This window comes from Callorhinchus milii, unplaced genomic scaffold (assembly GCF_018977255.1).
Source record: "Callorhinchus milii isolate IMCB2004 unplaced genomic scaffold, IMCB_Cmil_1.0 Scaffold2, whole genome shotgun sequence".
NCBI lineage: Eukaryota > Metazoa > Chordata > Chondrichthyes > Chimaeriformes > Callorhinchidae > Callorhinchus > Callorhinchus milii.
In genome coordinates this window covers 71,131,294-71,153,106 of record NW_024704743.1, presented here as the reverse complement: position 1 = coordinate 71,153,106, position 21,813 = coordinate 71,131,294, and the positions used below count along the sequence as shown (strand labels likewise).

The 21,813-nt window shown below is 42.0% G+C and overlaps 1 protein-coding gene across 2 annotated transcripts in view; it reads right to left on the bottom strand.

The window, feature by feature from the left end:
* ctnnal1 (catenin (cadherin-associated protein), alpha-like 1) overlaps window positions 1-21,813 on the bottom strand; it is a 155,183-nt gene that overhangs the window by 72,743 nt on the left and 60,627 nt on the right. For both annotated transcript variants that reach the window (XM_007897569.2, XM_007897570.2), the window contains exon 2: window positions 3,266-3,455. In XM_007897569.2, coding sequence (XP_007895760.1) covers window positions 3,266-3,455 — 190 coding nt within the window. The remainder of the gene's footprint in view (window positions 1-3,265; window positions 3,456-21,813) is intronic.

Below are 21,813 nucleotides of genomic sequence, written 5' to 3'. Positions count from 1 at the left end.
TCTCAGTGATCAGGATTCTAGTGTAAATAAAAGCTAAGCACGGTCTCCTTCGAGCTGAACTGGCTCCAAAGTGATATGTTTGGCAAAGGAATGTCAGAATCACGTAGTGGTCATAGCAGCCCAGTTCCTGGGTCTTCCAGGGCACTGATGATGACAAGACAGCCCAACCGGGACTTGGAAAGGCGGATCAGTCACTGTGGGCAGCGATTCTTCCCATTCAGCCTGCAAGCCAAAGCCCTAACAGGTAGGATGATCTTAGTTGGACAAGCAATGGAAAAGCTTGCCAGGCACTGCTCTTAATGACAATGTACCAAAAGTACACCAATGCACACACAAAGATCCCCAAGACTTGGCTCTTGCCAACCTGCACCTAATGCTCTCAAAAATTAGGTAAATAAGATGCATCCCTCCAGGAAGAGAGTGCGCATTCCATTCTAATACATCGCAATTTCCACATGTAGGCGGGATGCATGGACCTCTCAGTTTGGTTTGCATATTCCATGATGATGTGAGTATGATGATAGGGTCATACACTCAGCTGACCAAATAAATAAAAGTTGTACTGTAGTTAATAGCGTGATCTTCTGGATCTGTCACTGATCCAAACTGCTGGTTCTGCTTGTGACAGCTGAGTAGTAAAGGGGACACATTGTAGAAGAACAAGTTACATAGTCTTTTAAAAAATGCTGGCTAGTGTGAAATCTGGCAGTAAACGTGCCCCTGGATCATTATCTCTGAGATTATGATATTAAGGTCAATTCCAGGGTGGCTCTGAAACATTTCTAATACACTGATGGTGCATCTCATAGCAGTTTAATGTGGTCCTTGCCCCTCCATAATCCAGCACCGGTGTTAATGAATAGAAGACGGTTGTACATTGCACACTCGACATATGAACATTACTTAGTGGTGACATAACTGCAATAAAAACCCTGGGCTGTTAATTTTAAGATCCATTATCCACATTGACAGTTGAGGTTGTTCTCTCCCGCAATTGTCTACTGTACATCCATAAACCTAATTGAAATGTATTCTTAACCTAATAAAACAAGTTTAGTATTTCAAAGCAGCATGTACACAAAACACCAGGACCCTGGGATGGACCTGGAAATTGATGCAGCCGTTCAATTTATAATGAAAATTATTTCAAAGCACCTTGTCACGGATGAAGCTCAAACTTGGTTGACAAATGTACATATTTCTGATGGTGTTGGCACTTTCAGTTGCATTTATGTCTTTCAACATAAATCTTTTGATAAATGTCTTCACAAATTCTATGATTTATCCTTCTGTTTGTTCCTGCTTTCCTTGCTTGTAGTTATGTTTTTCTAAACTCAATCCCATGGGTGACGAATATCCTTCAGCATTTTTACTCAAATCACAGGAAAAATAGAAGTATTGCCAACTTCAATTAAACGGCTGTCAAAAGCAGATGTCCTTTGTATTTATACTAGCTAAAACCAGTGTTTGTTTTTAATTTTTAGTATTAAAACCAACTTACACTTTTATAACACCTTTTGTGTAGGATAATGGCTTGAGGTACAGTATCTCATGGGGACAGAGTAGTTTTTTGAGCAGGGTAGGAGATGGAGGATGGAGAGGAAAAGAAAGCAGGAGGTGAATGACTGATTAAAGAGGTAGGTTTTTAAGAAGGGTTTTGATGGCAAACAGGAAAGGATTTTGGGAGTGAGGTATGGAGAGCAGGGGCAAAGTGACTGAAAGGAGGGAGGGAGCAAGTTAGGGAGACTCTGGGATGCCCCAGTAAGTGGGGATAACATGATGGCTGGATGGATAAGGTGGGGTCACATGAAGCAGCTGGTGTGCAAAGTGGGTGACTGGGTCTGTACAGTTCTTGGAGGTCAAGGACCGATTGAAAAGATTTAAAAGAGAGCTGAGAGTTGAACAATTGTGCATAAGCTTTGTGATCTGCAACGAACAACCAGAGTCTGATACCAGTCAGAGTGAGAGGTGAAAACGCAGTCAAAATGCAGCAGCCAATTGCGCACAGCAGTGTCCCACAAACCGTCATGGATTGAGTGTTTATGATTATTATTTTCTTTGAAGGGATTATTACCCCCAGAAAGTGATCTGCCAATTAACTAACAACCGAGTTCCTACTTACTACTAAATAAACAGAGGCATGTGAAGTAAAAACACTTGCCTAAGATTTCACCCTCCCAGGAATCAAACCCAGGTCCTTTCGCTTTCGAGGCGAGTCTGGTGATTACTTGATCCTGGCTGTCCAAACTGGAAAATTGCTTTACTTCCCGAGACACACAGCTTTTATGCTTGCCTGGCTCAGTTGGTAGCATTCTTGCCTTTGAGCCTGAAGGATATAAGTTCAAGCCCTACACTGGGACTTTGAATTCCTATAGTCTCGACTCTAAACTGACACTCCGGTGCAATATTGAAGTGTGCTGCATTGTTGGAGGTGCCATTCAATGAGATGTTAAACCAAGGTCGTGTGGGCCTGTTCACATGGACGTTAAAGCTCCCATGGTATTATTCAAAAATACAAGGGAGTTTCTCCCTGTCCCCTGGCCAAGAATCTTCAAAATCCAATTGGTAATTCACTTCTTGAATGTTTGTGGGTTATTGCAGTGCACAAATTGGCTGCCATGTTTGCCTACAAAATACAATCACCATACAGTACAGGTCGTCTCCTGCATTACTCATGCTCACTCCTCTCGGCAGGTACTGGCCTGCTTCACGTCCCCTGCCCTACCTTATCCCACCAATGGCACAGGCTTTCAGACCATCTGTCCCCACTCTCTGGAACTCCATCCTGGAGTCCCTTCACCTCATCCCTTTCCTCTCTTCCTTCAAGGTCTACCTGAAGGCAATCTGTTTAATTGCACTTTCAGCTCGACTGTCCAGCGCATTGGGACATCCTGCCAACATGAAAGTGTCTATATAAATACAATTGGTTGGAGTCAGACTCCTCCACTGTCAAGTGCTCCAGGACTCTACCCCACACGATCGGCGCTATATAAACCCAAGTTGTTGTTGCTGTATTTTCTGTGAAGCACAGAATGAGATGTCCTCTCAACGTGAAAGGCACTGTATCACATTTCAGGATTATTTATTTTATTTTCATGAGCACATATTCATCAAATAAAAAAGGATGTAAGTTTCAGTACCAATCCAACAATATAAATTCACATTTGTATAGTGCATTTCACATCAGGATGACTGGGGGTTATACTGAATGTGGAACACAGAAGTGATGGTTATTATGTTAAAATTCAGCAAAGAATAAATCTACCTGCTCGCCTGGCCTCCTGGCATGCGTAGTACATTTCCTCCTTTAACTCTTCGTTCTCGCTGGCTATGGCTTCACCAACTGTGACAAACCTTCCGACAGCCAGGCTCACTGCTTGTCCTACCCGCTGGATTGCCCGCAACGTCTTCTGAGACTTCTTTGGTTTCTCTTTATGGTTGATCAGAGTCGTGATCTTCAACCAGAGAAAAAAAAATTCAAATCGTTACACTTTTAAAATCTTTCACTGGCTTTACAAGCAGAGTAGCAAATGGCTTTTCAGGGCAGCGGGGTTGTAAAACTTGTATTGGGTAATGCAGCACAAACACAAATCCGGTTACTCCTAGTAGCTCAAATGATCACTTGACTTGAAGCTAAACTGATGGGGGGGAAAACGGATCCCAGGGCACCCATCACTCAAATTTGCCATGCTTGAGTGAGTTAAGAGTTTGACTTTGCAACTGAAACACACTGGCTTTGTGTGTGAGTTGTCACTCCAAGACATTAAGTGCAAGTGTCACTCCAAGACACTAAGTACAAGTGTCATGCCAAGACATTAACGAGGATACAGGAAAGTAGATTCATAAACTCCTCAATCCACTGACAACTGCACAGTGCTAAGAGAGTATTTACATATAGTATAGGGCAGGTGAATCATGAATAAAAGTATTTGGTAGACTATTTTTCACTTGTGTGACAAAAGTATAACAGAACAATGCAATCAATGACTGATGTGCAAAAATTCACAAGTAGCATTTCTCTCCTTGGGAACATGAAAGTACACCTTTAACCTGGAAAATGGTGCTCAACATGTAATCTACTAAAACGAATACTCCAGTATCCAAACTAGATTAAGAAAAACAACAACAACAAGATTACATTTGTATAGCGCCATTCACATCGGGAGGACGTCCCAAGGCGCTGGACAGAGTACACCATTTCGGACCCGAGCTGGGGTCGGGGGGGAGAAGGGAGGGGAGGGGAAGGGGGGTGGCCGATGGCATGGTCGAAGAGGAGGGTCTTGAGGCGGGACTTGAACGAGGCTAAGGAGGGGACGAGGCGGAGGATTGGGGGCTGGAATTCCAGAGATTGGGGGCAGAGTGGCTGAGCGGAGGGAGAGGGTGGATAGTATGTAATATCACTATATGTGAAGTGGAATCTGTATTCAAAGTGAGTCAGCTTAAAGTCAATGTATGTGCAAAGACCGCAGTAAGTTTATACGTTTTACTCTAGAATCACTTCAAATTTCTCACATTTTTGAACCACAGCTTAATTTTGCGAAATGTCATTGTAGGAAGAATAACTAGCATCTTGATTGTTTTTGTAAGACAATTTCACTATTCCTCTCCTGAAGTTATTTTACAGGAACAATAACTGAAATTTGTCCCGTCTCCCTTCCCCCACCACCATCGACCTTGGGAATTTCTTCCCAAAACCAGGGCATTCCCCTCTAACCTAAGGAAATTCTTCCTATTCTAAAGGCATCTGAGACCAATCTAACATTGGATTTGAAGCTGCAACTTTTTGCCCATATGGACTAATGGTGGAGCCTAGTCCATGGGAAGGGAGCAGGGGGAGCAGAGCTTCAAACAAAATCTGAAACATTTAGCATTTGCTGATTTTTTGGCTTAGAAACTCTTTTTAAATCTGAAACTACAGGAAACTACTTTATGATTGAGTTCAGAATGGCCGAACAAGACACCTTATTATTGAAGGGGGGGGGGGGGTTACCCTGGAGCTGAACTTACTCCAAGGTGACATGTTTGGAAACAGAATGTCGGAATTGAGCTAGCCCTCTGTGGCGGTCTTGGTATTCCAGTTCTGAACCAGGCGAGACTGCTGTTGACAGTACAGCCAACCTGGTTAATCAGTAGAATTTGGGCAGACCAGTCACTGGATGTAGGGGTTCTTCCCACTCAACACCTGTTATAACAATAATCCTTGCATTTGATATAGTGCTTTTCACATCGGGAGGACGTCCCAAAGCGCTTCACAGAATATACTGTAAAGTGAATTGACTGTATATTTGTGGGCGAACACAGCAGCCAATTGCGCACAGCAGTGTCCCACAAACAGTCGTAGATTGAAAATGACTAATTTATTATTGTTTTGGGTTTTGGAGGGATTATTATTAGGCGTGTGGAGTAAGGAAACTTGCCCAAGGTTTCGCCCTCTGCCTGGAATTGAACTCAGGTCTCCGCTTGCAAAGCGAGTGCTCTAACCACGGAGCTACAGGACTCCACCTCTGTAAAACACACCCTAACAGGTAGGCTTGTCCTAGCTGGAGATGCAGCGGGAGAGCTTGCCAGACAGTGCTTTCAATGGCAAGCTATGCCATGTTAACTGGTTGAACTCCAGCAATACTCCATTGTGCACTCTGGGGTTGCCAAGCCTTGGCTATTTCCCAGAATTAGGTCAGCAGGGTGCGTCCTTCTGGGGAGAGAGTGGCATTCATTCCAATACACAAGACTTTCCATATATAGGTGGGATGCATGGAACTTTCACTTTGGTTTGGATACTCGAGCACAATGATCGGTTTCCGCATGTGTCAGACGTGCAGCTGACCACACGAAAATACACCTAACGGATGAGATCAGATCCCTTTCCTCAGCAACCACTGACAGCACAAACCATGGAAGTATATTTTTAGTGGTGCTTTATTTTATATATTGATCGGACAATGCAAAGCTTGCAGCTGAAACTTGATCACAAAACGGGTACTTTGCATACTGATCAACAATTTTCTCTGGCTGTTGCAACAACACATTGACACCACAGTGAATTCTCCCCCTCATCCCCACCCAGCTTTAGCTGTTCAATAGTCAATAGAATATTCAATTACTAAAATAAATCAGTTGTCACAGCCCCTATATTTATCTCTCTACTCATCAATAATGTTAATGGACACCTAATACAATGAGCTTTGACTCCTATTGAACTAACCATTAATTGGAATAGACAGAACTACACAGATACCTTTTTTTAAAGCAATACACAAGTACAGCCTGGCTTAGGTCTACACTTTGGATACAAGATAAAAATTTGGATATAATACAAACTATGGTTGCAGATGTTGGAAAAAGAGGAATATTAAAATATAAATGGAACGAACAAGATTAGTGGCTTATGTGGAGAAAAACATCATCACAGACATGATGAACCAAAGAGCCAGCTTCTTTGATGCAACACTACTATTTTATTAAACCAGAGAGCCCTTTGTTTCATTTCATGTCATTTGCCTTTGTTTAACATGTTTATTGCTGCAGATGCCATTTGGATTAGAAAGAAACCAGGAATTTAAAATGCTATCAAACATCAACCAATATTACTGAAAACTGAAGAATCTCACAATTTATGATTGAACCATAGACAAGAAGTGTAACAGTCTGGATTTTTTTCCTTTTCCCCCTAAAACATTGTTACGATATCAGTCAACTACAATTGCAACCACCAATTATTTTGTCAAAAGGGTTTAATATAATGCAGGAGGCATGGGAGGCAATAATAGGAGTCATTTCAGCTGCACGTGGAGTCTCAACCTCTGGAGTGCGGAGAAAGGACAGATAGTTTAAAATAACTCAAAGAGCCAGTGGCCTTTTCTTCTGTACACGTCACCTCTTGTCTTTACTAGACACAGATTAATAAAGATGCTCTTGGGGCAAAGGGAAATAAAGGAAGCCAGGGCATCCTCCAGATGAAGGCTTTACTCTGCTTCACTATCTGACGACATGAAGTTAGACCAAAGGAAACATCCTGACATGGATTACATCAAGCTTCTTCTTTAATAACTTGATGCCCTAGAGAGCTGACAGTTCAAAATCTAAACTGACAGCTGGCAAAGTTCCTCAGACCACAGTGAAACATAAGCAAATAGAAAAAAAAACACGCCCACCCACACACACACAGACAACAATATTGGGAATGCCCTCCCCTTTGGCTCTTCAAATCATCTCTGCATTTGAAAACCATTCAGCTTTGATAATGTTATGAGATGTTTAAATGTAAGTGTGGAAGAAAAAAGACAAACTTAGGAAGCTGCTAGGAAAGGCCAAAGATGGTATGAAATGGCAATGTCTTCCAGCCCCCCCACCACCAACGTAATACTGTTCATGCACTTCAGGAATAAGAATAAGACTGTGCAGGCACTATCCACAAATCTTAGGTGGGGGGGAGGTGGGAGAATAAAGGAATGAAAGCCCACCTCAAGTCTTCCCTTTGCCAGTGCTCGCCAACCTGTTTAACTCCCCTCCCCAGCTCGGGTGCCAGCTAGCAATGTGAATTGCTTTGAGTTGTCCTCCCAAGGTGAAAGGCGTTATATAAATGTAAATCGTATTGTATATATAGTTGGAAGTGAGAGACAAGGAGAACTACACCAGTTTTAAGATATTTCTTTAGAACATTTGCTTTAGGTATTCCACTCACAACTCAGAAAATGTTTGATCCTAATGTTAATGCAAAAGAATGTAATATGTGAAACCAACATTTAAACCTGAGGACATTTATGTACACTACAAAGGCAATTTAGTAGCAGGAGATTAAACCGTAAACTGGATTTCAAAGGACATTTCCCCAGCAATTCCACACAATCTAACATTCTGAAATTCCTCTGGTTCCTCTGCACTGTGCTGGTTTTACACTGTGTTTTCCCTCTTGTGAGCCTGTGAACTGAACATGTTTCCATTATTGCCAACTTGGACATGTTTCCCATGGCCACGAAAGCTACTGACCGTGGCAGTTTGTGCTTATAATGGGTTTCACCCCCTAGTGTCTGCAATGAGTACTCCTGGGCTGGAAAACAACTTTGTTTATTACTGACCTCCCAACAATGTTCTTCACCCTTAAACTATAACAAGTAACCCTAACACTCCACTGAGAATCTCCAGCCAACATTTTAGTTGCAAATGTTGCCTAATCATTGATGGTTCTCTGCCAGTATCAATAAACACTGCACAAAGGCTGAATTAATTTGATATCAAGCTTATGAGGGCAAAGAGACACGCGAGAAGGAAAAGAAGATGAGAGGGAATAGAGGCACTTAGCACAAAGGTTTGTAATTAGGAATGTTAATCATTGCAGAAAATAAAATCTTCCAATTAAATGCTACCTGAGGAAATACGTTAACTAACAATTTTGGTTAATGTAGTTTGAAAAAATACAACTTTTTTTTTAATAAAAACCAACTATTTTAAACTCTGCTTTGTGAGAATGAACAACCCTGAAGTGTTTTCATGCTGTACTGACGGATCAGTGGATTTTCTCATATTTACATTATTGAGTTTTGGTGAATGCAAAGGCTTAAAGAATCCCACTGATGCTGTACAAATGAAATCAGCCTGTGGCCTATTACCTAGGATCAGTGACTTAAAGTAGGGGAAAATGGCAATGGAGATGGCATACGTTTTGTAAGTAAAGAGCTTGTAAAGGTCAAGTATTTTAAAGTGTTTAAAATTTATTTAGACTCCCAGAGTGTGTAGCTGTAGTACATTAGCAGGAGAATGTAGGGCTATGTTTTGCAGTAAAGATATCTTTTAAAACTAACCCAAAGAGACTTCAAATGTCCTCACTATCCATTTGTGTGCCTTTATGTCTGTGATACTCAAAGAATTTGTAAATTAAAAGTTGGAAAACTTTTATTTTGGACATACTTGATTGCTCAAAGAGCTAAAAATAGTGCACTTTGACTACTATAATAATCTTTGCATTTGATGCAGCACCGTTCACATTAAGAAGACATCTCAACGCACTCCATAGGATTTACTGTAGACTGTATTTTATAGGCAATCGTCTACAAACCATGTCAATTCTACAGAAGTAGAGATGATCAGATTAATATCAGTGATGCACTGGTGGCCTGACTATAAGACATACCAGTATATGTATACATGAGGAATCATATAAGAAAGGAGATCAAGAGAGAAGCAAGACAATCCAAGGGAAGGCAGCAAACAAGAGTAACTGAACATGAAAGTGATAGGAAGAGGAGGCAGAGACTGATAAAATGAAAACATTGTGCAGAGAAGCTGGTAAACAGAAATAACAGCACTGATGATATATCACGGCACTGATGCACAATAACTTTGGGAAAATATATTGGGTCAATTCTGAGCGTTAAAAAAGAACTATAATGCTCTGCTAGACTGATGCCATGGATCACTTGTGGTCTTTCTTTTATCCGTATAGTTAAAATTAATATTGTTCAGCTGGTTTTCACATCACAGAAACAGCAGCTCGCATTGATATAGCACCCCTCACACAAGATAGTGTCTGAAACCAATATAAATACAGCACTCTAACCACTAAGTATTAATAATATTCCTCACATGTAATACAGCACCTTTCAATTGGGATGTCATCCATATGTCACATACATCCTGGAAAATAAAAACCTAAATGGGGTAGCAGAGCAAAGGGACCTAGGGGTACACATACACAATTCACTAAAAGTAGCAACGCAGATTAATAAACCCATAAAAAAAGCAAACCAGGCATTGGGGTTCATTTCTAGAGGAATAGAAATGAAAAGCAGGGCAGTTATGGTAAACTTCTATAGAACCTTGGTTAGACCACACGTGTGCAGTTCTGGTCTGGACAGCAACGTCCCACAAACAGTCGTGGGTTAAAGTGACAAATTTATTATTGTTTTTGTTTTGGAGGGATTATTATTAGGCGTGTGGTGTAAGAAAACTTGCCCAGGGTTTCGCTCTGCTGGGATACAAGGGATGTAGAGGCACTGGAGAGGGTGCAAAGGAGATTCACAAGGATGATCCTAGAACTGGGAGGTTATAACTAACCGGAAAGGCTGAACATGCTTGGATGCTTTTCTCTTGAAAAGAGGGCAAGATGTGACCTGATGGAGGTCTTTAAAATTATGAAAGGTTTTGATAGGGTAGACACAGGGAAGATGTTTCCACTTTGTGGGGGAGACCAAAACCAGGGGCCATCAATATAAAATAGTCATAAATAGATCAATAGGGAAGTTAGAAAAAAATTCTTTACAGACAGTAGTGGGAATGTAGAACATGCCACCACAAGGAGTTGTTGAGGCAAATAGCACAGATGTATTTAAGGGAAAGCTGGAATAGGTACATGAGAGAGAAAGGAATAGAAGGTTATGCTTGAAGGCTTAGTTGAGGAAGGGCAGGAGGAGGCTCATGTGGAGCATAAACACCGGCATAGACCAATTGGGCCGAATGGCCTGTTTCTGTGCTGTATATTCTAATGTAAGTCCCTCCATAAGATATACTATAATGACTGTATTGTGTGGGTGAACACAGCAGCCAATTTGCACACACCAATGTCACACAACCATGGCTTTTCACAGCCACAAAGTAAATGACTAATTTTGTCTGGTAGAGATTATTGGAAAAAGGGGAAAGAGTTAATGACCAACCTCAAGGGTCCATCCTGGCACCAGCTCAGCTAGCATAAGGCTGATGGGGGGGTGGTCATGTATAGTCTTTAGTAGAATGTGCTCCTAACCTGCAATGTCATTTCCCCCCTGCTCGGGTCATGACCCAACTGTGCAGCGCCTTGGGACGTCCTCCTGACGTGAAAGGCGCTCTATAAATGGAATCTTGTTGTTGTTGTAGAATCGACAACTTACATTAATTTCATGTGTGAGCCTTTAGCTTTTAATTATGAGTCGAGTTAAAAATATTTGGATCCGACTATCTTGCCTTATGATGAATCACTTGTTATATTAATTTGCAATCTTTAAACAAAACAAACTATCAAATTACAGATAAAATGCATGCAAAAGGAGGCCAGAATCAGTACACAGTCACATGAATCACAATATTTGGATTCAGAATACTCAGTAAACGTGCAAGACCACTGCACTCTCCAATGTCTCGTTTTTCACAACACTCGCATCTCATTACTGTTATCAATTTTCTAACACATGTAAAAGAATGTTAATGACCCACTCTGTACACGCACTCACAAAAAAAACTTGCATTTATATAGCGCCCTCCAGGTCGGATAGTGTCTAAGAGCACTTAAAAACAAGCGCATTTATAAGTTAAATCACAAGAAAGGCAGTATAGTATTTGTATTTTGGCTTCAACGTAGTTTACACATTATGCCAACAATTTGCATGAAGAATACTATCTCAGAACGCTTGCAAAGATAGGTTCAGAAGCTAAGAGGGAAACGGGAGGTGACTATAGGCATGGTCGAAAAGCTGTGTTTTAAGGTTAGACTTAGATTTTTTTTTAGTCACCTGGGTGTCTGACACACGCAGAAACCCATCACCATGCTTAAGAGCATCCAAACCAAACTGAGAATTCCATGCATCCCACCTATACATGGACATCCGAGAGACAGAAATTCCAACTTAGAGAGATGAGGGGAGGAGGGCGGGGAGAGATGGTGGGGAAGAGAGAGGAAATTCCAGAGGTTAGGGCATAGTAACTGAAAGCTTGGCCACCATTGGTGGTGCAGAGGCTAGGGGATGAGCAGCAAGTGCAATTTTTTTGTAATAAAATGCTAAAACAATAAAACAAAAGTTGTTTATTAGAAAAGGTCCGGGAGACCTTTTGCTCATTTGTTAGGAAAGAAGAAAAGGCACAGCACCATCATGACAACACTATTCTCAAGGGACTCGGTCATGCCACTTTGGTTCAACTCATGTTATTCCATTCTGTGCTCGAAAAACAAATTAAAATTTCTGCTGAGCGATTTCATAAAGATCGTGTGCTTTAAAAAGAAAAAAAAATGTATTTTTCCTTGCAATCCAAATTGCAATTCCTTATAAGGGCACAAAGCATCTCACGAAGTTCCATATTTAATATGTTGATTGGTTTGTCACTGAAATGTTTTATTTTGTAGATTTTAGGCTTCTGGGGAGACAACTCTGTTTAGCAACACTTTAGCTTGATACTTGTTGATCCTGTTCCATAATGCACTTTTGGATTCTTGTATAAATTCGATATGAAATGGCAGTTTGGAGGCCCAAGACTATCTGTCAATTTACACAGCACCAGCTAAAAACCTGAACAATTCAAGAAATTAAGTGTGTACAAAGCAAGCCACATGCTGTACATTGGGATACAGGTTGCCCCTGGTAACCGTGGACATTTGCCATGTTGTCAATCAGGATTGGCATACCAGAAGAAAAAAATCTGCCAACAGATTAATTCAATTAACTGAACTTTAAAGACGATTCCCACAAACCTTTCTTTTGACCTGCGAGGTAGTTGCAACAGTGGGCATGCAGAAACAATCATGACTTTTAAACTCTATTAAAAAGCAACAATCATATGTATAATCCCTCCAGATTTCCTGCTTGTGCAAATCCAAACTGTTGCCAATTTCTTAATTTCTTACTCTTACTTCTTGCATGGTGCCTTGCCACTTAGCTGATACAAGTTGCATCAAGGTTTGTGGATAGTTTTTGTTTTATGTAATCGCGTGCGTAGTTTCAGATATGTGAACTGTAAAAACCCTGAATCCGTCCAAGTGAAATCACTGGAAAAGCTGTTTGAGGATTGATGACTCGCTGAGTACAAACTTACAACAATTAAAAAAAAATCCTAAACCCCAGTGACTGAGTGGATAAATATTACACGCAAGAAGGCACTGAGCTAGATAGGCTGGGTCCCAGGTTTGTTCTCTGGCCTGTTAGCTGATTTTTCCACCATTCCATAAGTCAGGGTTGCTACCAGCGGACTCTCTATCCCTGAGCTGAGCAGACAGAAAGGAAAGAAAATAGGGCATCACTCACCATGTCATAATGTATGAAGCACCAATAAACAAAACAAACATATAGCCAAAATGCATCCAGGATGCGACTTCAGTGGTGACCTGATGCCCCGGAAATTGGTTACTTTTTGCCAGAGGGAGCCGGAAAGAAAAAAGGACAGAGTTTCTCTGTATATGAGCAGGGAATGCACTGACTGGTAATGGTGCCATGTTATAAGACAGGTTAGGATTTTGTGGATCTAAATACCGGGTTAAACAGGGTTCTAAAGAGATTTTGTTACACAGAGGATAATCAACAACTGAAATAGGTTACTAGGAAGAGTGGTTGAGGCCAGGACACTGAACTCATTAAAAAAATGCTGGATTCTATGACAGGAGGACAGTAGGATGAGTATTCTGTGTAATCTATCCAACTTATCTTTATGAAGTACTCCAAGACATTATCCTAAGTGAAGTGTATAAATGGAAGTTGTTGGTATAATATTCCTCCTCATCTGCTCACTCCTCATACCCTTTAATAATCTTCTTCTGTCGCTCCTCATATCCTTTATAATAATAACCCTTGCATTTGATATAGCGTCTTATCACGTCTTCTAGACATCTCAAAGCGCTTCACAGAATATACTGTAAAGTAAATTGACTGTATATTTGTGGGTGAAATGCGGCAGCCAATTGCGCACAGCAGTGTCCCACAAACAGCTGTTTTAATATTCCTCCTCTGCTTGCTCCTCTTACCCTTTAACATTCCTCCTCCTCTGCTCACTCCTCATATTGTTTAATATTTCTCCTCTGCTCGCACCTTATGTCCTTTAATATTCCTGCTTTACCGTAGCCCTTTTAAAATAATTCATGGACCCTGCTTCAATGAGGTACGCTTCTTTGTATACACAGCGCCTCGTCTCTGAGCTATAATGGCTCTTATCTTGTTCCTTGTACTTCCTTTGATGGGAACATTTCTGATAACAGGCTTAAGCTTTTCACCTGCAAGCTGGCACATCCCATTGGCGTCTTACTTTAGGAAAGAATCCATGAAACAAATGAAAAGCTGGTTGGTTCGATTGCTAGAAATAAATATTCCTCACATTAAAACATCAGAATATTGTCACAAAGTTGCAAACATTGGAAACAGCAAAGCAAAAACAAGCAAAATCAATAGATTGTGCACCAGCTATCGTTCTGCCCTTTATCATCCCAATGTATTGCATGTCACCACCTGGTACATGAGCAAGCAATAGCAATTAAAGATCAGAAAGGCAGGAAGCGAATTCTCAGTAATAGCTTTTTAAACTATTAATTCGTTTGGTTGGGCATATAAAAGTGTCATGTAGATCAGCTGTCGGATCTAAGGATGTGTCAAAAAAAATTAACTGCTTTAATGGCAATGCTTGCTACCTGTCGTGAACATCTGGCATCACTTTCTCAGTAACTGGATGTTCCAGTCCAGGACCCAGCAACAGCAAAACTGATTGGCCCCAGAGGCAAAAGTTTGAAATCAACCCATACATTAAAGGGAAAAGTGAGTAGATTTTTCTTACACACACACACACACACACAGACACTCAGGCAAGCACACAAAGAGTTATGTGGATGTGCTTCCGCAAGTGGCTGTAAAAACTGTAATCACATCACTTAGATATTCTGAACATCTGTGATCAGGGCTCCCTCTGCCTCCTTGTCCTCCTCGACCTCTCTGTCATCTTCGACACTGTCGACCACTCCATCCTCATCCTCTCCGCTTTACTCAATCTTCACGGACCTGCCCTTGCCTGGTTCGATTCCTGTCTCTCTCACCGTCTCAACTTCGTTGCCTCTAATGGTTTCTCCTTCAGCCTCCACACTGTCACATCTGGCGTCCCCCAGGGCTCTGTCCTTGGTCCTCTCCTCTTTAATATCTATATGCTCCCCTTTGGTGACATCATCCGCAGACAAGGGGTCAACTTCCATATGTATGCGGATGACACCCAACTCTATCTTTCTGCCTCCACTCTCAACTCCAGGACCACTGCTGTCCTGACAGACTGTCTGTCGGACATCAAGTCCTGGATGAGGGCAAATTTCCTTCAGTTGAATGTGAACAAGACTGAGGCCCTCCTGATTGGCTCACGCCAGCGCCTCAGCACCTCAGGCTCTGGCAGCATCAACCTCCAGGGTTGCACACTACAACTCACCACCAGTCAGGAACCTCGGTGTCTTGTTCGACCCTCAACTGTCTTTTCTCCCCCACATTCAGACCCACTCTGCCTTCCCTCACCTCCATAACATCACCTGACTCCGCCACTACCTCACCCCTCAGGCCGCTGAAACTCTTGTTCATGCCTTCATCACCTCAAGGCTCGACTATGCACACGCCCTGCTTGTCGGCCTTCCCAACTCCTCCCTCCACAGGCTGCAGATAATCCAGAACTCTGCAGCCCGTGTCCTCTCCCGCACCAAACTCTGTGACCCCATCTCCCCCACTCTCGCCCGACTCCATTGGCTCCCTATCCTTCAGAGGTCCAGGTCAAGATCCTGGTCCTCACATACAAAACCCTCCATGGCCTCGCCCCACCCTATCTCTGCGACCTCCTAACCCCCTACCAACCCACCCATTCCCTCCACTCAGCCGGCTCTGGCCTGCTCCATGACCCCCGACCCACCCGCCCCACCATTGGCGGGAGAGCCTTCAGCCACTCTGCCCCTAACCTCTGGAATTCCCTCCCCCTGTCACTTGGCCTCGCCCCCTCCTTAGCCTCCTTCAAGTCCCGCTTCAAGAACCTCCTCTTCGACCATGCCATCGGCACCCCCCTTCACCCCCCCTCCCTTCTCCGCCCCCTGACCCCAGCTCGGGTTTGAAATGCTATACTCTGTTCAGCGCCTTGGGACGTCCTCCTGACATGAAAGGCGCTATACAAATGTAATCTTGTTGTTGTTATAGAATTAATAAGTTCATCCTTCCATCCATACATACAGAAAATAAATAAGAGAGCATGAATGGGATTAGAGTAGATTCCATCAAAGAATTACCTCTTTGACTTTTGCTTATGGTCATCTTACCCCTACCAATCATCTTCAGCTCTCCCCACCCCCCCCCCAACCGGCGGTGCCCATTCAGCAGTGTAAAGCACTCAGACACCCTCCTGACATCAAAGAAACCATATAAATGTAAATTGGATTGCATAACTCCCGCAAAACCTAATAAGGAATCCGTACTGGCACAATGGGCAGATATCTGCTTCTTTCCTGCAGTTTCTGATACTAAAGTTCTATGTTAAGTTCTCAAATGAGAAAGAATTTTAGTTAGAGATCAGAATTTTAAAATTACAATACTTAACAAGATGTTATGGCACTTCAAACAACACCCATCTTAAATGAAATTCCTATTGTTTCAAAGTGTCCATTTTAAATTCAGGTAAACCTAGTAATTACTGTGATTTGTGCTTTCTTACAACCCAATTCTAAAACAGAAGGTTTTATCCGAGTGAAAAATTGTCAAGACCAGTTTCCATTACAAGATCAAATAAGAGGTTTGAATGAAGGAGGTCCCTCAGCCCATTTGATCTCATCCATCCAGAATTACAAAGAATTTATAGCACAGAAACAGGCCATTTTGTCCAACCTGTCTGTGCTGGCGCTCGTACGCCACACGAGTCTTCACCCATTCCTTACTTCCTTCCATATTCCCCTCTCGCTCAGGTGAAGGTCTAGCTTCCTCTTGAATGCATCTACACTATCTCATTCAACCATTGCTTCAGGCAGCCAGTTCCACAATCTCACTACCCTCTGCTTGAAGTGATTCTCTTTTAGATTTATTAATCACTATCTTATATTTGTGTCCCCTGGTTAAGGACACCCCAACTAGTGGAAACAGCATATTTATGTTTACCTTATCAAACCCTTGAATTATTTTAAACACATCTATTGGGTCCCCCTTTAAACGTCTCTTCTCTTTCGAACACGTTGCTAGAGGCTAGTATTGGAATAACCTTGCTCTATAAGATCCCATCAAAATATCAAATGCAAGGATTATTTTGATCTAAGAATCCTCTTTTAAAAGCTGAAGAGCTCTATCTTAACTACCCATTCCTCATAATTCATCCCCTAAGTATTGCTCATCAATCATGTTACTGTTCTCTGTACTGACTCTGGTGCCTCAGCATTATGTCACTGAGAATCACAACTTTACATAGGACCCAAGTTGCACCCTGACAAGAGGTTTGCACAATAGATGATCTGAAAACCTGATGTATAAGGGTAGCATTGAACATAAAGCCCATATGAAGTCAGAACACGAACTTGCATTTATATAGCGCCATTCATGTGAATGGAACTCAAAAATGAAAGAGCTTGACGCTGAGCAAGGGAGAGAAGGGAGAAGACCATAGGTATGGTCGAAGAAGGTCTTCGGGTATGATCTAAGATGGACAAGGAGGGGGCAAAGTGGAATTCGAGGCAGAGAGTTCCAGTCTCGGGGGGTAGTGGTTGTAAGCAGAGCTGCTGATGGTGGAGAGGAAATGATAAGGGACATGCAGGAGGCCAGAGTCAGCAAAGGTTGGGAGTTATAGTTTGTTCTTTTGGCTGTGATAGAGCGAATTTTAAAGTCGAGATAGGGCAAAAACATTGATAAATTAAATGGCCACTGTATGGTTTCAGGCTCACCAGTACTATTACTTCCAGAACTCGGCTTCAGAGAGGCCCAATTAACTGCCAGAAAGTTCATCTTAATTTTAAAATATATTCTCTGTACACATTCCAGCATTAGTCAAGTTTTTATATTCGTTTGCAAATCTCGCTAAATGGTAAGCACATAATTATACCAACGCAAGACTACCACTCTTTAAATGCTGGTGTGTCAGCCTGGCTCAGTTAGTAGCACTCTGGCCCCTGATTCAGAAGATTCTGGGTTTAAGCCCCATTATGGAACTTTGACCTCACAATCCAGTGCAGTGGTGGGGATGTGCTGAATAGTCCAAGGTGTCGCCCTTCAGATGAGATGTTAAACCTAGGTCCTGTCTGCCCATTCAGATGGACATTAAGGATCCCATATCACTATTCTAAAAGAAGAGTGTTTCTCCTGATGTCCTGGCCAACATTCTACTAGTTAAAATTTGTAATTTACTTCATGGCTAAAAGGCTATTTGTCGGACACTGCTATACCCAAAATTGGCTGCTCCATTAGCTTACAAAGTGCAGTTACAGCACTTGACAGTGAATCCTGCGAAGCATTTGAGATCTCATCCCAATGTGAAAGGCACAATATTAATTGCAAGGATTATGAGAATTGTAAAATGTACTTGTGTTGTTCACTGTAGTTCCACAATAAATCCCCTCCACATTACTGCTGCATTTCATCTTTGATTTCCAACAATAGTTAACAGGATGCAAAATATTGCAGATGCTGGAAATGCTTTTCTAAAGGATAGAGGGATTAAGGGATATGGGGATAGGGCGGGTAAATGGAATTAGGTTAGAAGATCAGCCATGATCTTATTAAATGGTGGGGCAGGCTCGAGGGTCCAAATGGCCTACTCCTGCTCCTATGGTCTTATGGAAATCTGAAACAAAAACAGAAGTCACTGGGAACACTCAGCAGGTCAGGCAGGATCTATGGAGAAAGGAAAGTTAGTCAACATTTCAGGTCCCACAAAGGGATTGTTCAGGTCCCATGAAGGGACATTTCAGGTCTGACGAAGGGTCGTGGATCTGAAACGTTGACTCACTTTCCTTTCTCCATAGATGCTGCCTGACCCGCTGAGTGTTCCCAATAGTTAACAGAAGTTTGGTAATTATTCAGATAATGTGCTCATTTTACCCTCCAGTTGGGTAACTCTCCACCTCTCAAAGCCAATCAGGAACCTCGGTGTTCTGTTCGTCACCATACCTCTGCAACCTCCTTCCTTCACTGTAACCAACCCGGCCATTCCCTTTGATCATCCGACACCTACTCCACTTCTACTGTTCTATCCACCTCACTATTGGTAGGCAAGCTTTCAGCCACTTGGCACTCACTCTCAGGAACTCCATTCCCAGGACCGTCTGTCCTGATCCCTCCCTACCGTCTTTCAAGGTACGCCTCAAAATGTACCTCTTTGACCATCCTTTCAGTCAACTTTCCCCTCTTCAGCCACCTCAGCTCCCCTCTGTTATCCAGGCAAAATTGCCAAAGCACTTTGGGATGTCCTCCCGACATGAAAGGTGCTATTATAAATCTAAATTGCATTGTATTTAAATACATTTGCAATTTGCAATTCTCTTCATCATGAATCTCAAACCTAACATTCCCAACTCCATATGAGAAGTTCCTTGAATGGGAATAATAAGCAAACAACAGGAAATAGTTATTTGGCCAACTAGGTTGCTCCTTTCAACAAGAGTTTTGTGTTCTTTTAATCAGTGTGGTAAATGCCCACTGCAACAAAGAGTAGACATAACAGTCAATGCAAATTTTTCCAATATCTTGGATCTTTTGAGCCTTGACAGCGCTACATTTTTTGATGGATGAGTAATAGATACATACCGTATTTGCATTTTTCAATAGTACCTCATCATGCATCAGTCTGGTTACATTTTTAGCACTTATCTCGGAGTCAGAAGGTTGTGGTTTCAAGCCCGAAGCAGGGACTTTTACGCTCCAATACAGTGCGGGGGGATGTTGCATTGATGGAGGTGCCTTTCTTCAGATGAGATGATAAATTAAAGTTCCGTCTGTCTTTTCAAGTGGACATTAAGGATCCCATGGCACTATTCAAAAAGAGGATGAAGCATCTCCCACTGTCCACAGCCCACGGCCAACAATTCCCTGATAAAATTTATCATTTACTTCATGGCTGTTTTGAGGACATTTTGTATGCAAATTATCTGCTGCATACACCTACAAATGCACAGTTACTACACTTTACAGTAAATCCAGCTCATTCAGAACTCTGCTGCCCGCATACTTACCCAAACCAAACTCCGTACCACTATTTCACCAGTTCTCGCCAGGCTCCACTGGTTCCCCATCAACCAACTGATCGACTTCAAGATCCTCACACTTGTGTTCAAATCCCTTCAACCCCTGGCACCTCCCTTTCTGACCTCCTCACTTCCTAAGCCACCACCCGGCGCCTCTGCTCAACTGGCTCTGACCTCCTGCTCGTCCCTCAGGCCCTCTGCTCTACCACTGGAGGTCGCACATTCGGCCACTACGCCCCGAAAATCTGGAACACTCTGCCTCAATCCCTCCGCCTTGCCCCCTCTCTCCCCTTTTTCAAATCTTAATTTTTCAAATTAATTTCACAAACTATTTGAAAAGGGGAGCAGTGGGGTCTCATGTGGAGTATAATCACTGGAACAAATTAAATGGGTAAATGGCCTGTTTGTGTGCCATATAACTGTGTAAAAGCTGAATAGTGCCTCCTCGGTGACTGCGAGAAGGGTTTCACTGCAATACTTTTCTTTTGAAAACACAAAAAATGAGCACTTCCCTGGCAGATCTACCATTTTGACATCAGCAATGTGGGCCAGCTATTATAAATACTCAGATCCTATTCTAGGACTTTATTAATACTCCCTCATTCACTTCTGGTTCATGTTGCAATCAAGTTAGTTAAATAGAGGTACTCTGGAAATTTCAGACAAAAATATCACACCACTCGCAACTCAATGTCACTATTATAAAATCCAATGCCATGAACAGCATGGGGTAACCAATAAGTACACGTACAGGTTCAATGATCACAGGGGATAAGAATTCATTTTGTTGCAACCTGTAACTACTATATTACAGGAGGTGACGGTTCACAAAAACCCAAACACTAACAGCTATTTCGAAAAATGTCACACATAACATAACATGTAGGAGCAGGAGTAGGCCATTCAGCCCTTCGAGCCTGCCACGCCATTCAATCATGGCTGATCTTCTAATCTAACTCCAGCTAATAACCTGACCCTGCCTTATCCCCATATCCCTTAATCACTTTTGCAATAAGAAATCTATCTATCTCAGTCTTGAATATATTCAGGGACTGAGCGTCAACAGCCCTTTGGGGTAGTGAGTTCCATACATTCACCACACTTTGAGTGAAGAAGTTCTTCCTCAACTCAGTGCGAAAGGGCTGGCCTCTGATTTTAAGGTTGTGACCCCTGGTTTTAGTTTCTCCAACCAGCGGAAACAATCTCCCACTATCTACTCTATCATGCTCTGTGATGATCTTATAGGTTTCTTGGTCCCCGCACCTTGGTCCCCGCACACTCATCAACTTAAACTGCGACAAATCGCTTTCACTTTTATTCCTATTTAACCAGTTAATTTGAGTTCAAGACAACACAACAATATTGAATTTGCTGTTTATCCAACAGATGGATCCACTGCGACGTACTAGTAAGTCACTTGGTCAGGTCCGCCAGCTGGATACACATCATGCCAAAACCAGGATCCATGTTGGGCAGCTATTAATCTGTACAGTGTATACAGTTTCTATTAATACAGATGTAAATGTACACTACCCGAAAGACCAGCAACAAGTTCGGGAAGAGCTGACTGAAAGGTACTAGTGAGCAGATGAGCAGATAAAAGCAGTAACCTGTTGAGCCTTGCATTGCCTTTCTACTTCTTTAATTCAGAAAAAAAGCATATCATTCGATCATAACTAATCATTTCCAATTATAAAATGCTTAACTGCAAGAAATAGATATTAGATTTCTTTATGACAGAAGTTTTTTTTAACTCTGATGATGATAATAATAATCCTTGTGTCTGGTAGAGGATGCACGTTTCACATTAGGAGAACATCCCAAAGTACTTTGCAGAATATATTCTAAAGTGGAATGACTGTTTATTTTGGCAAATGAATATGCATCATTCTTATTGAACAAAAATCACCCAGAAGAATTTG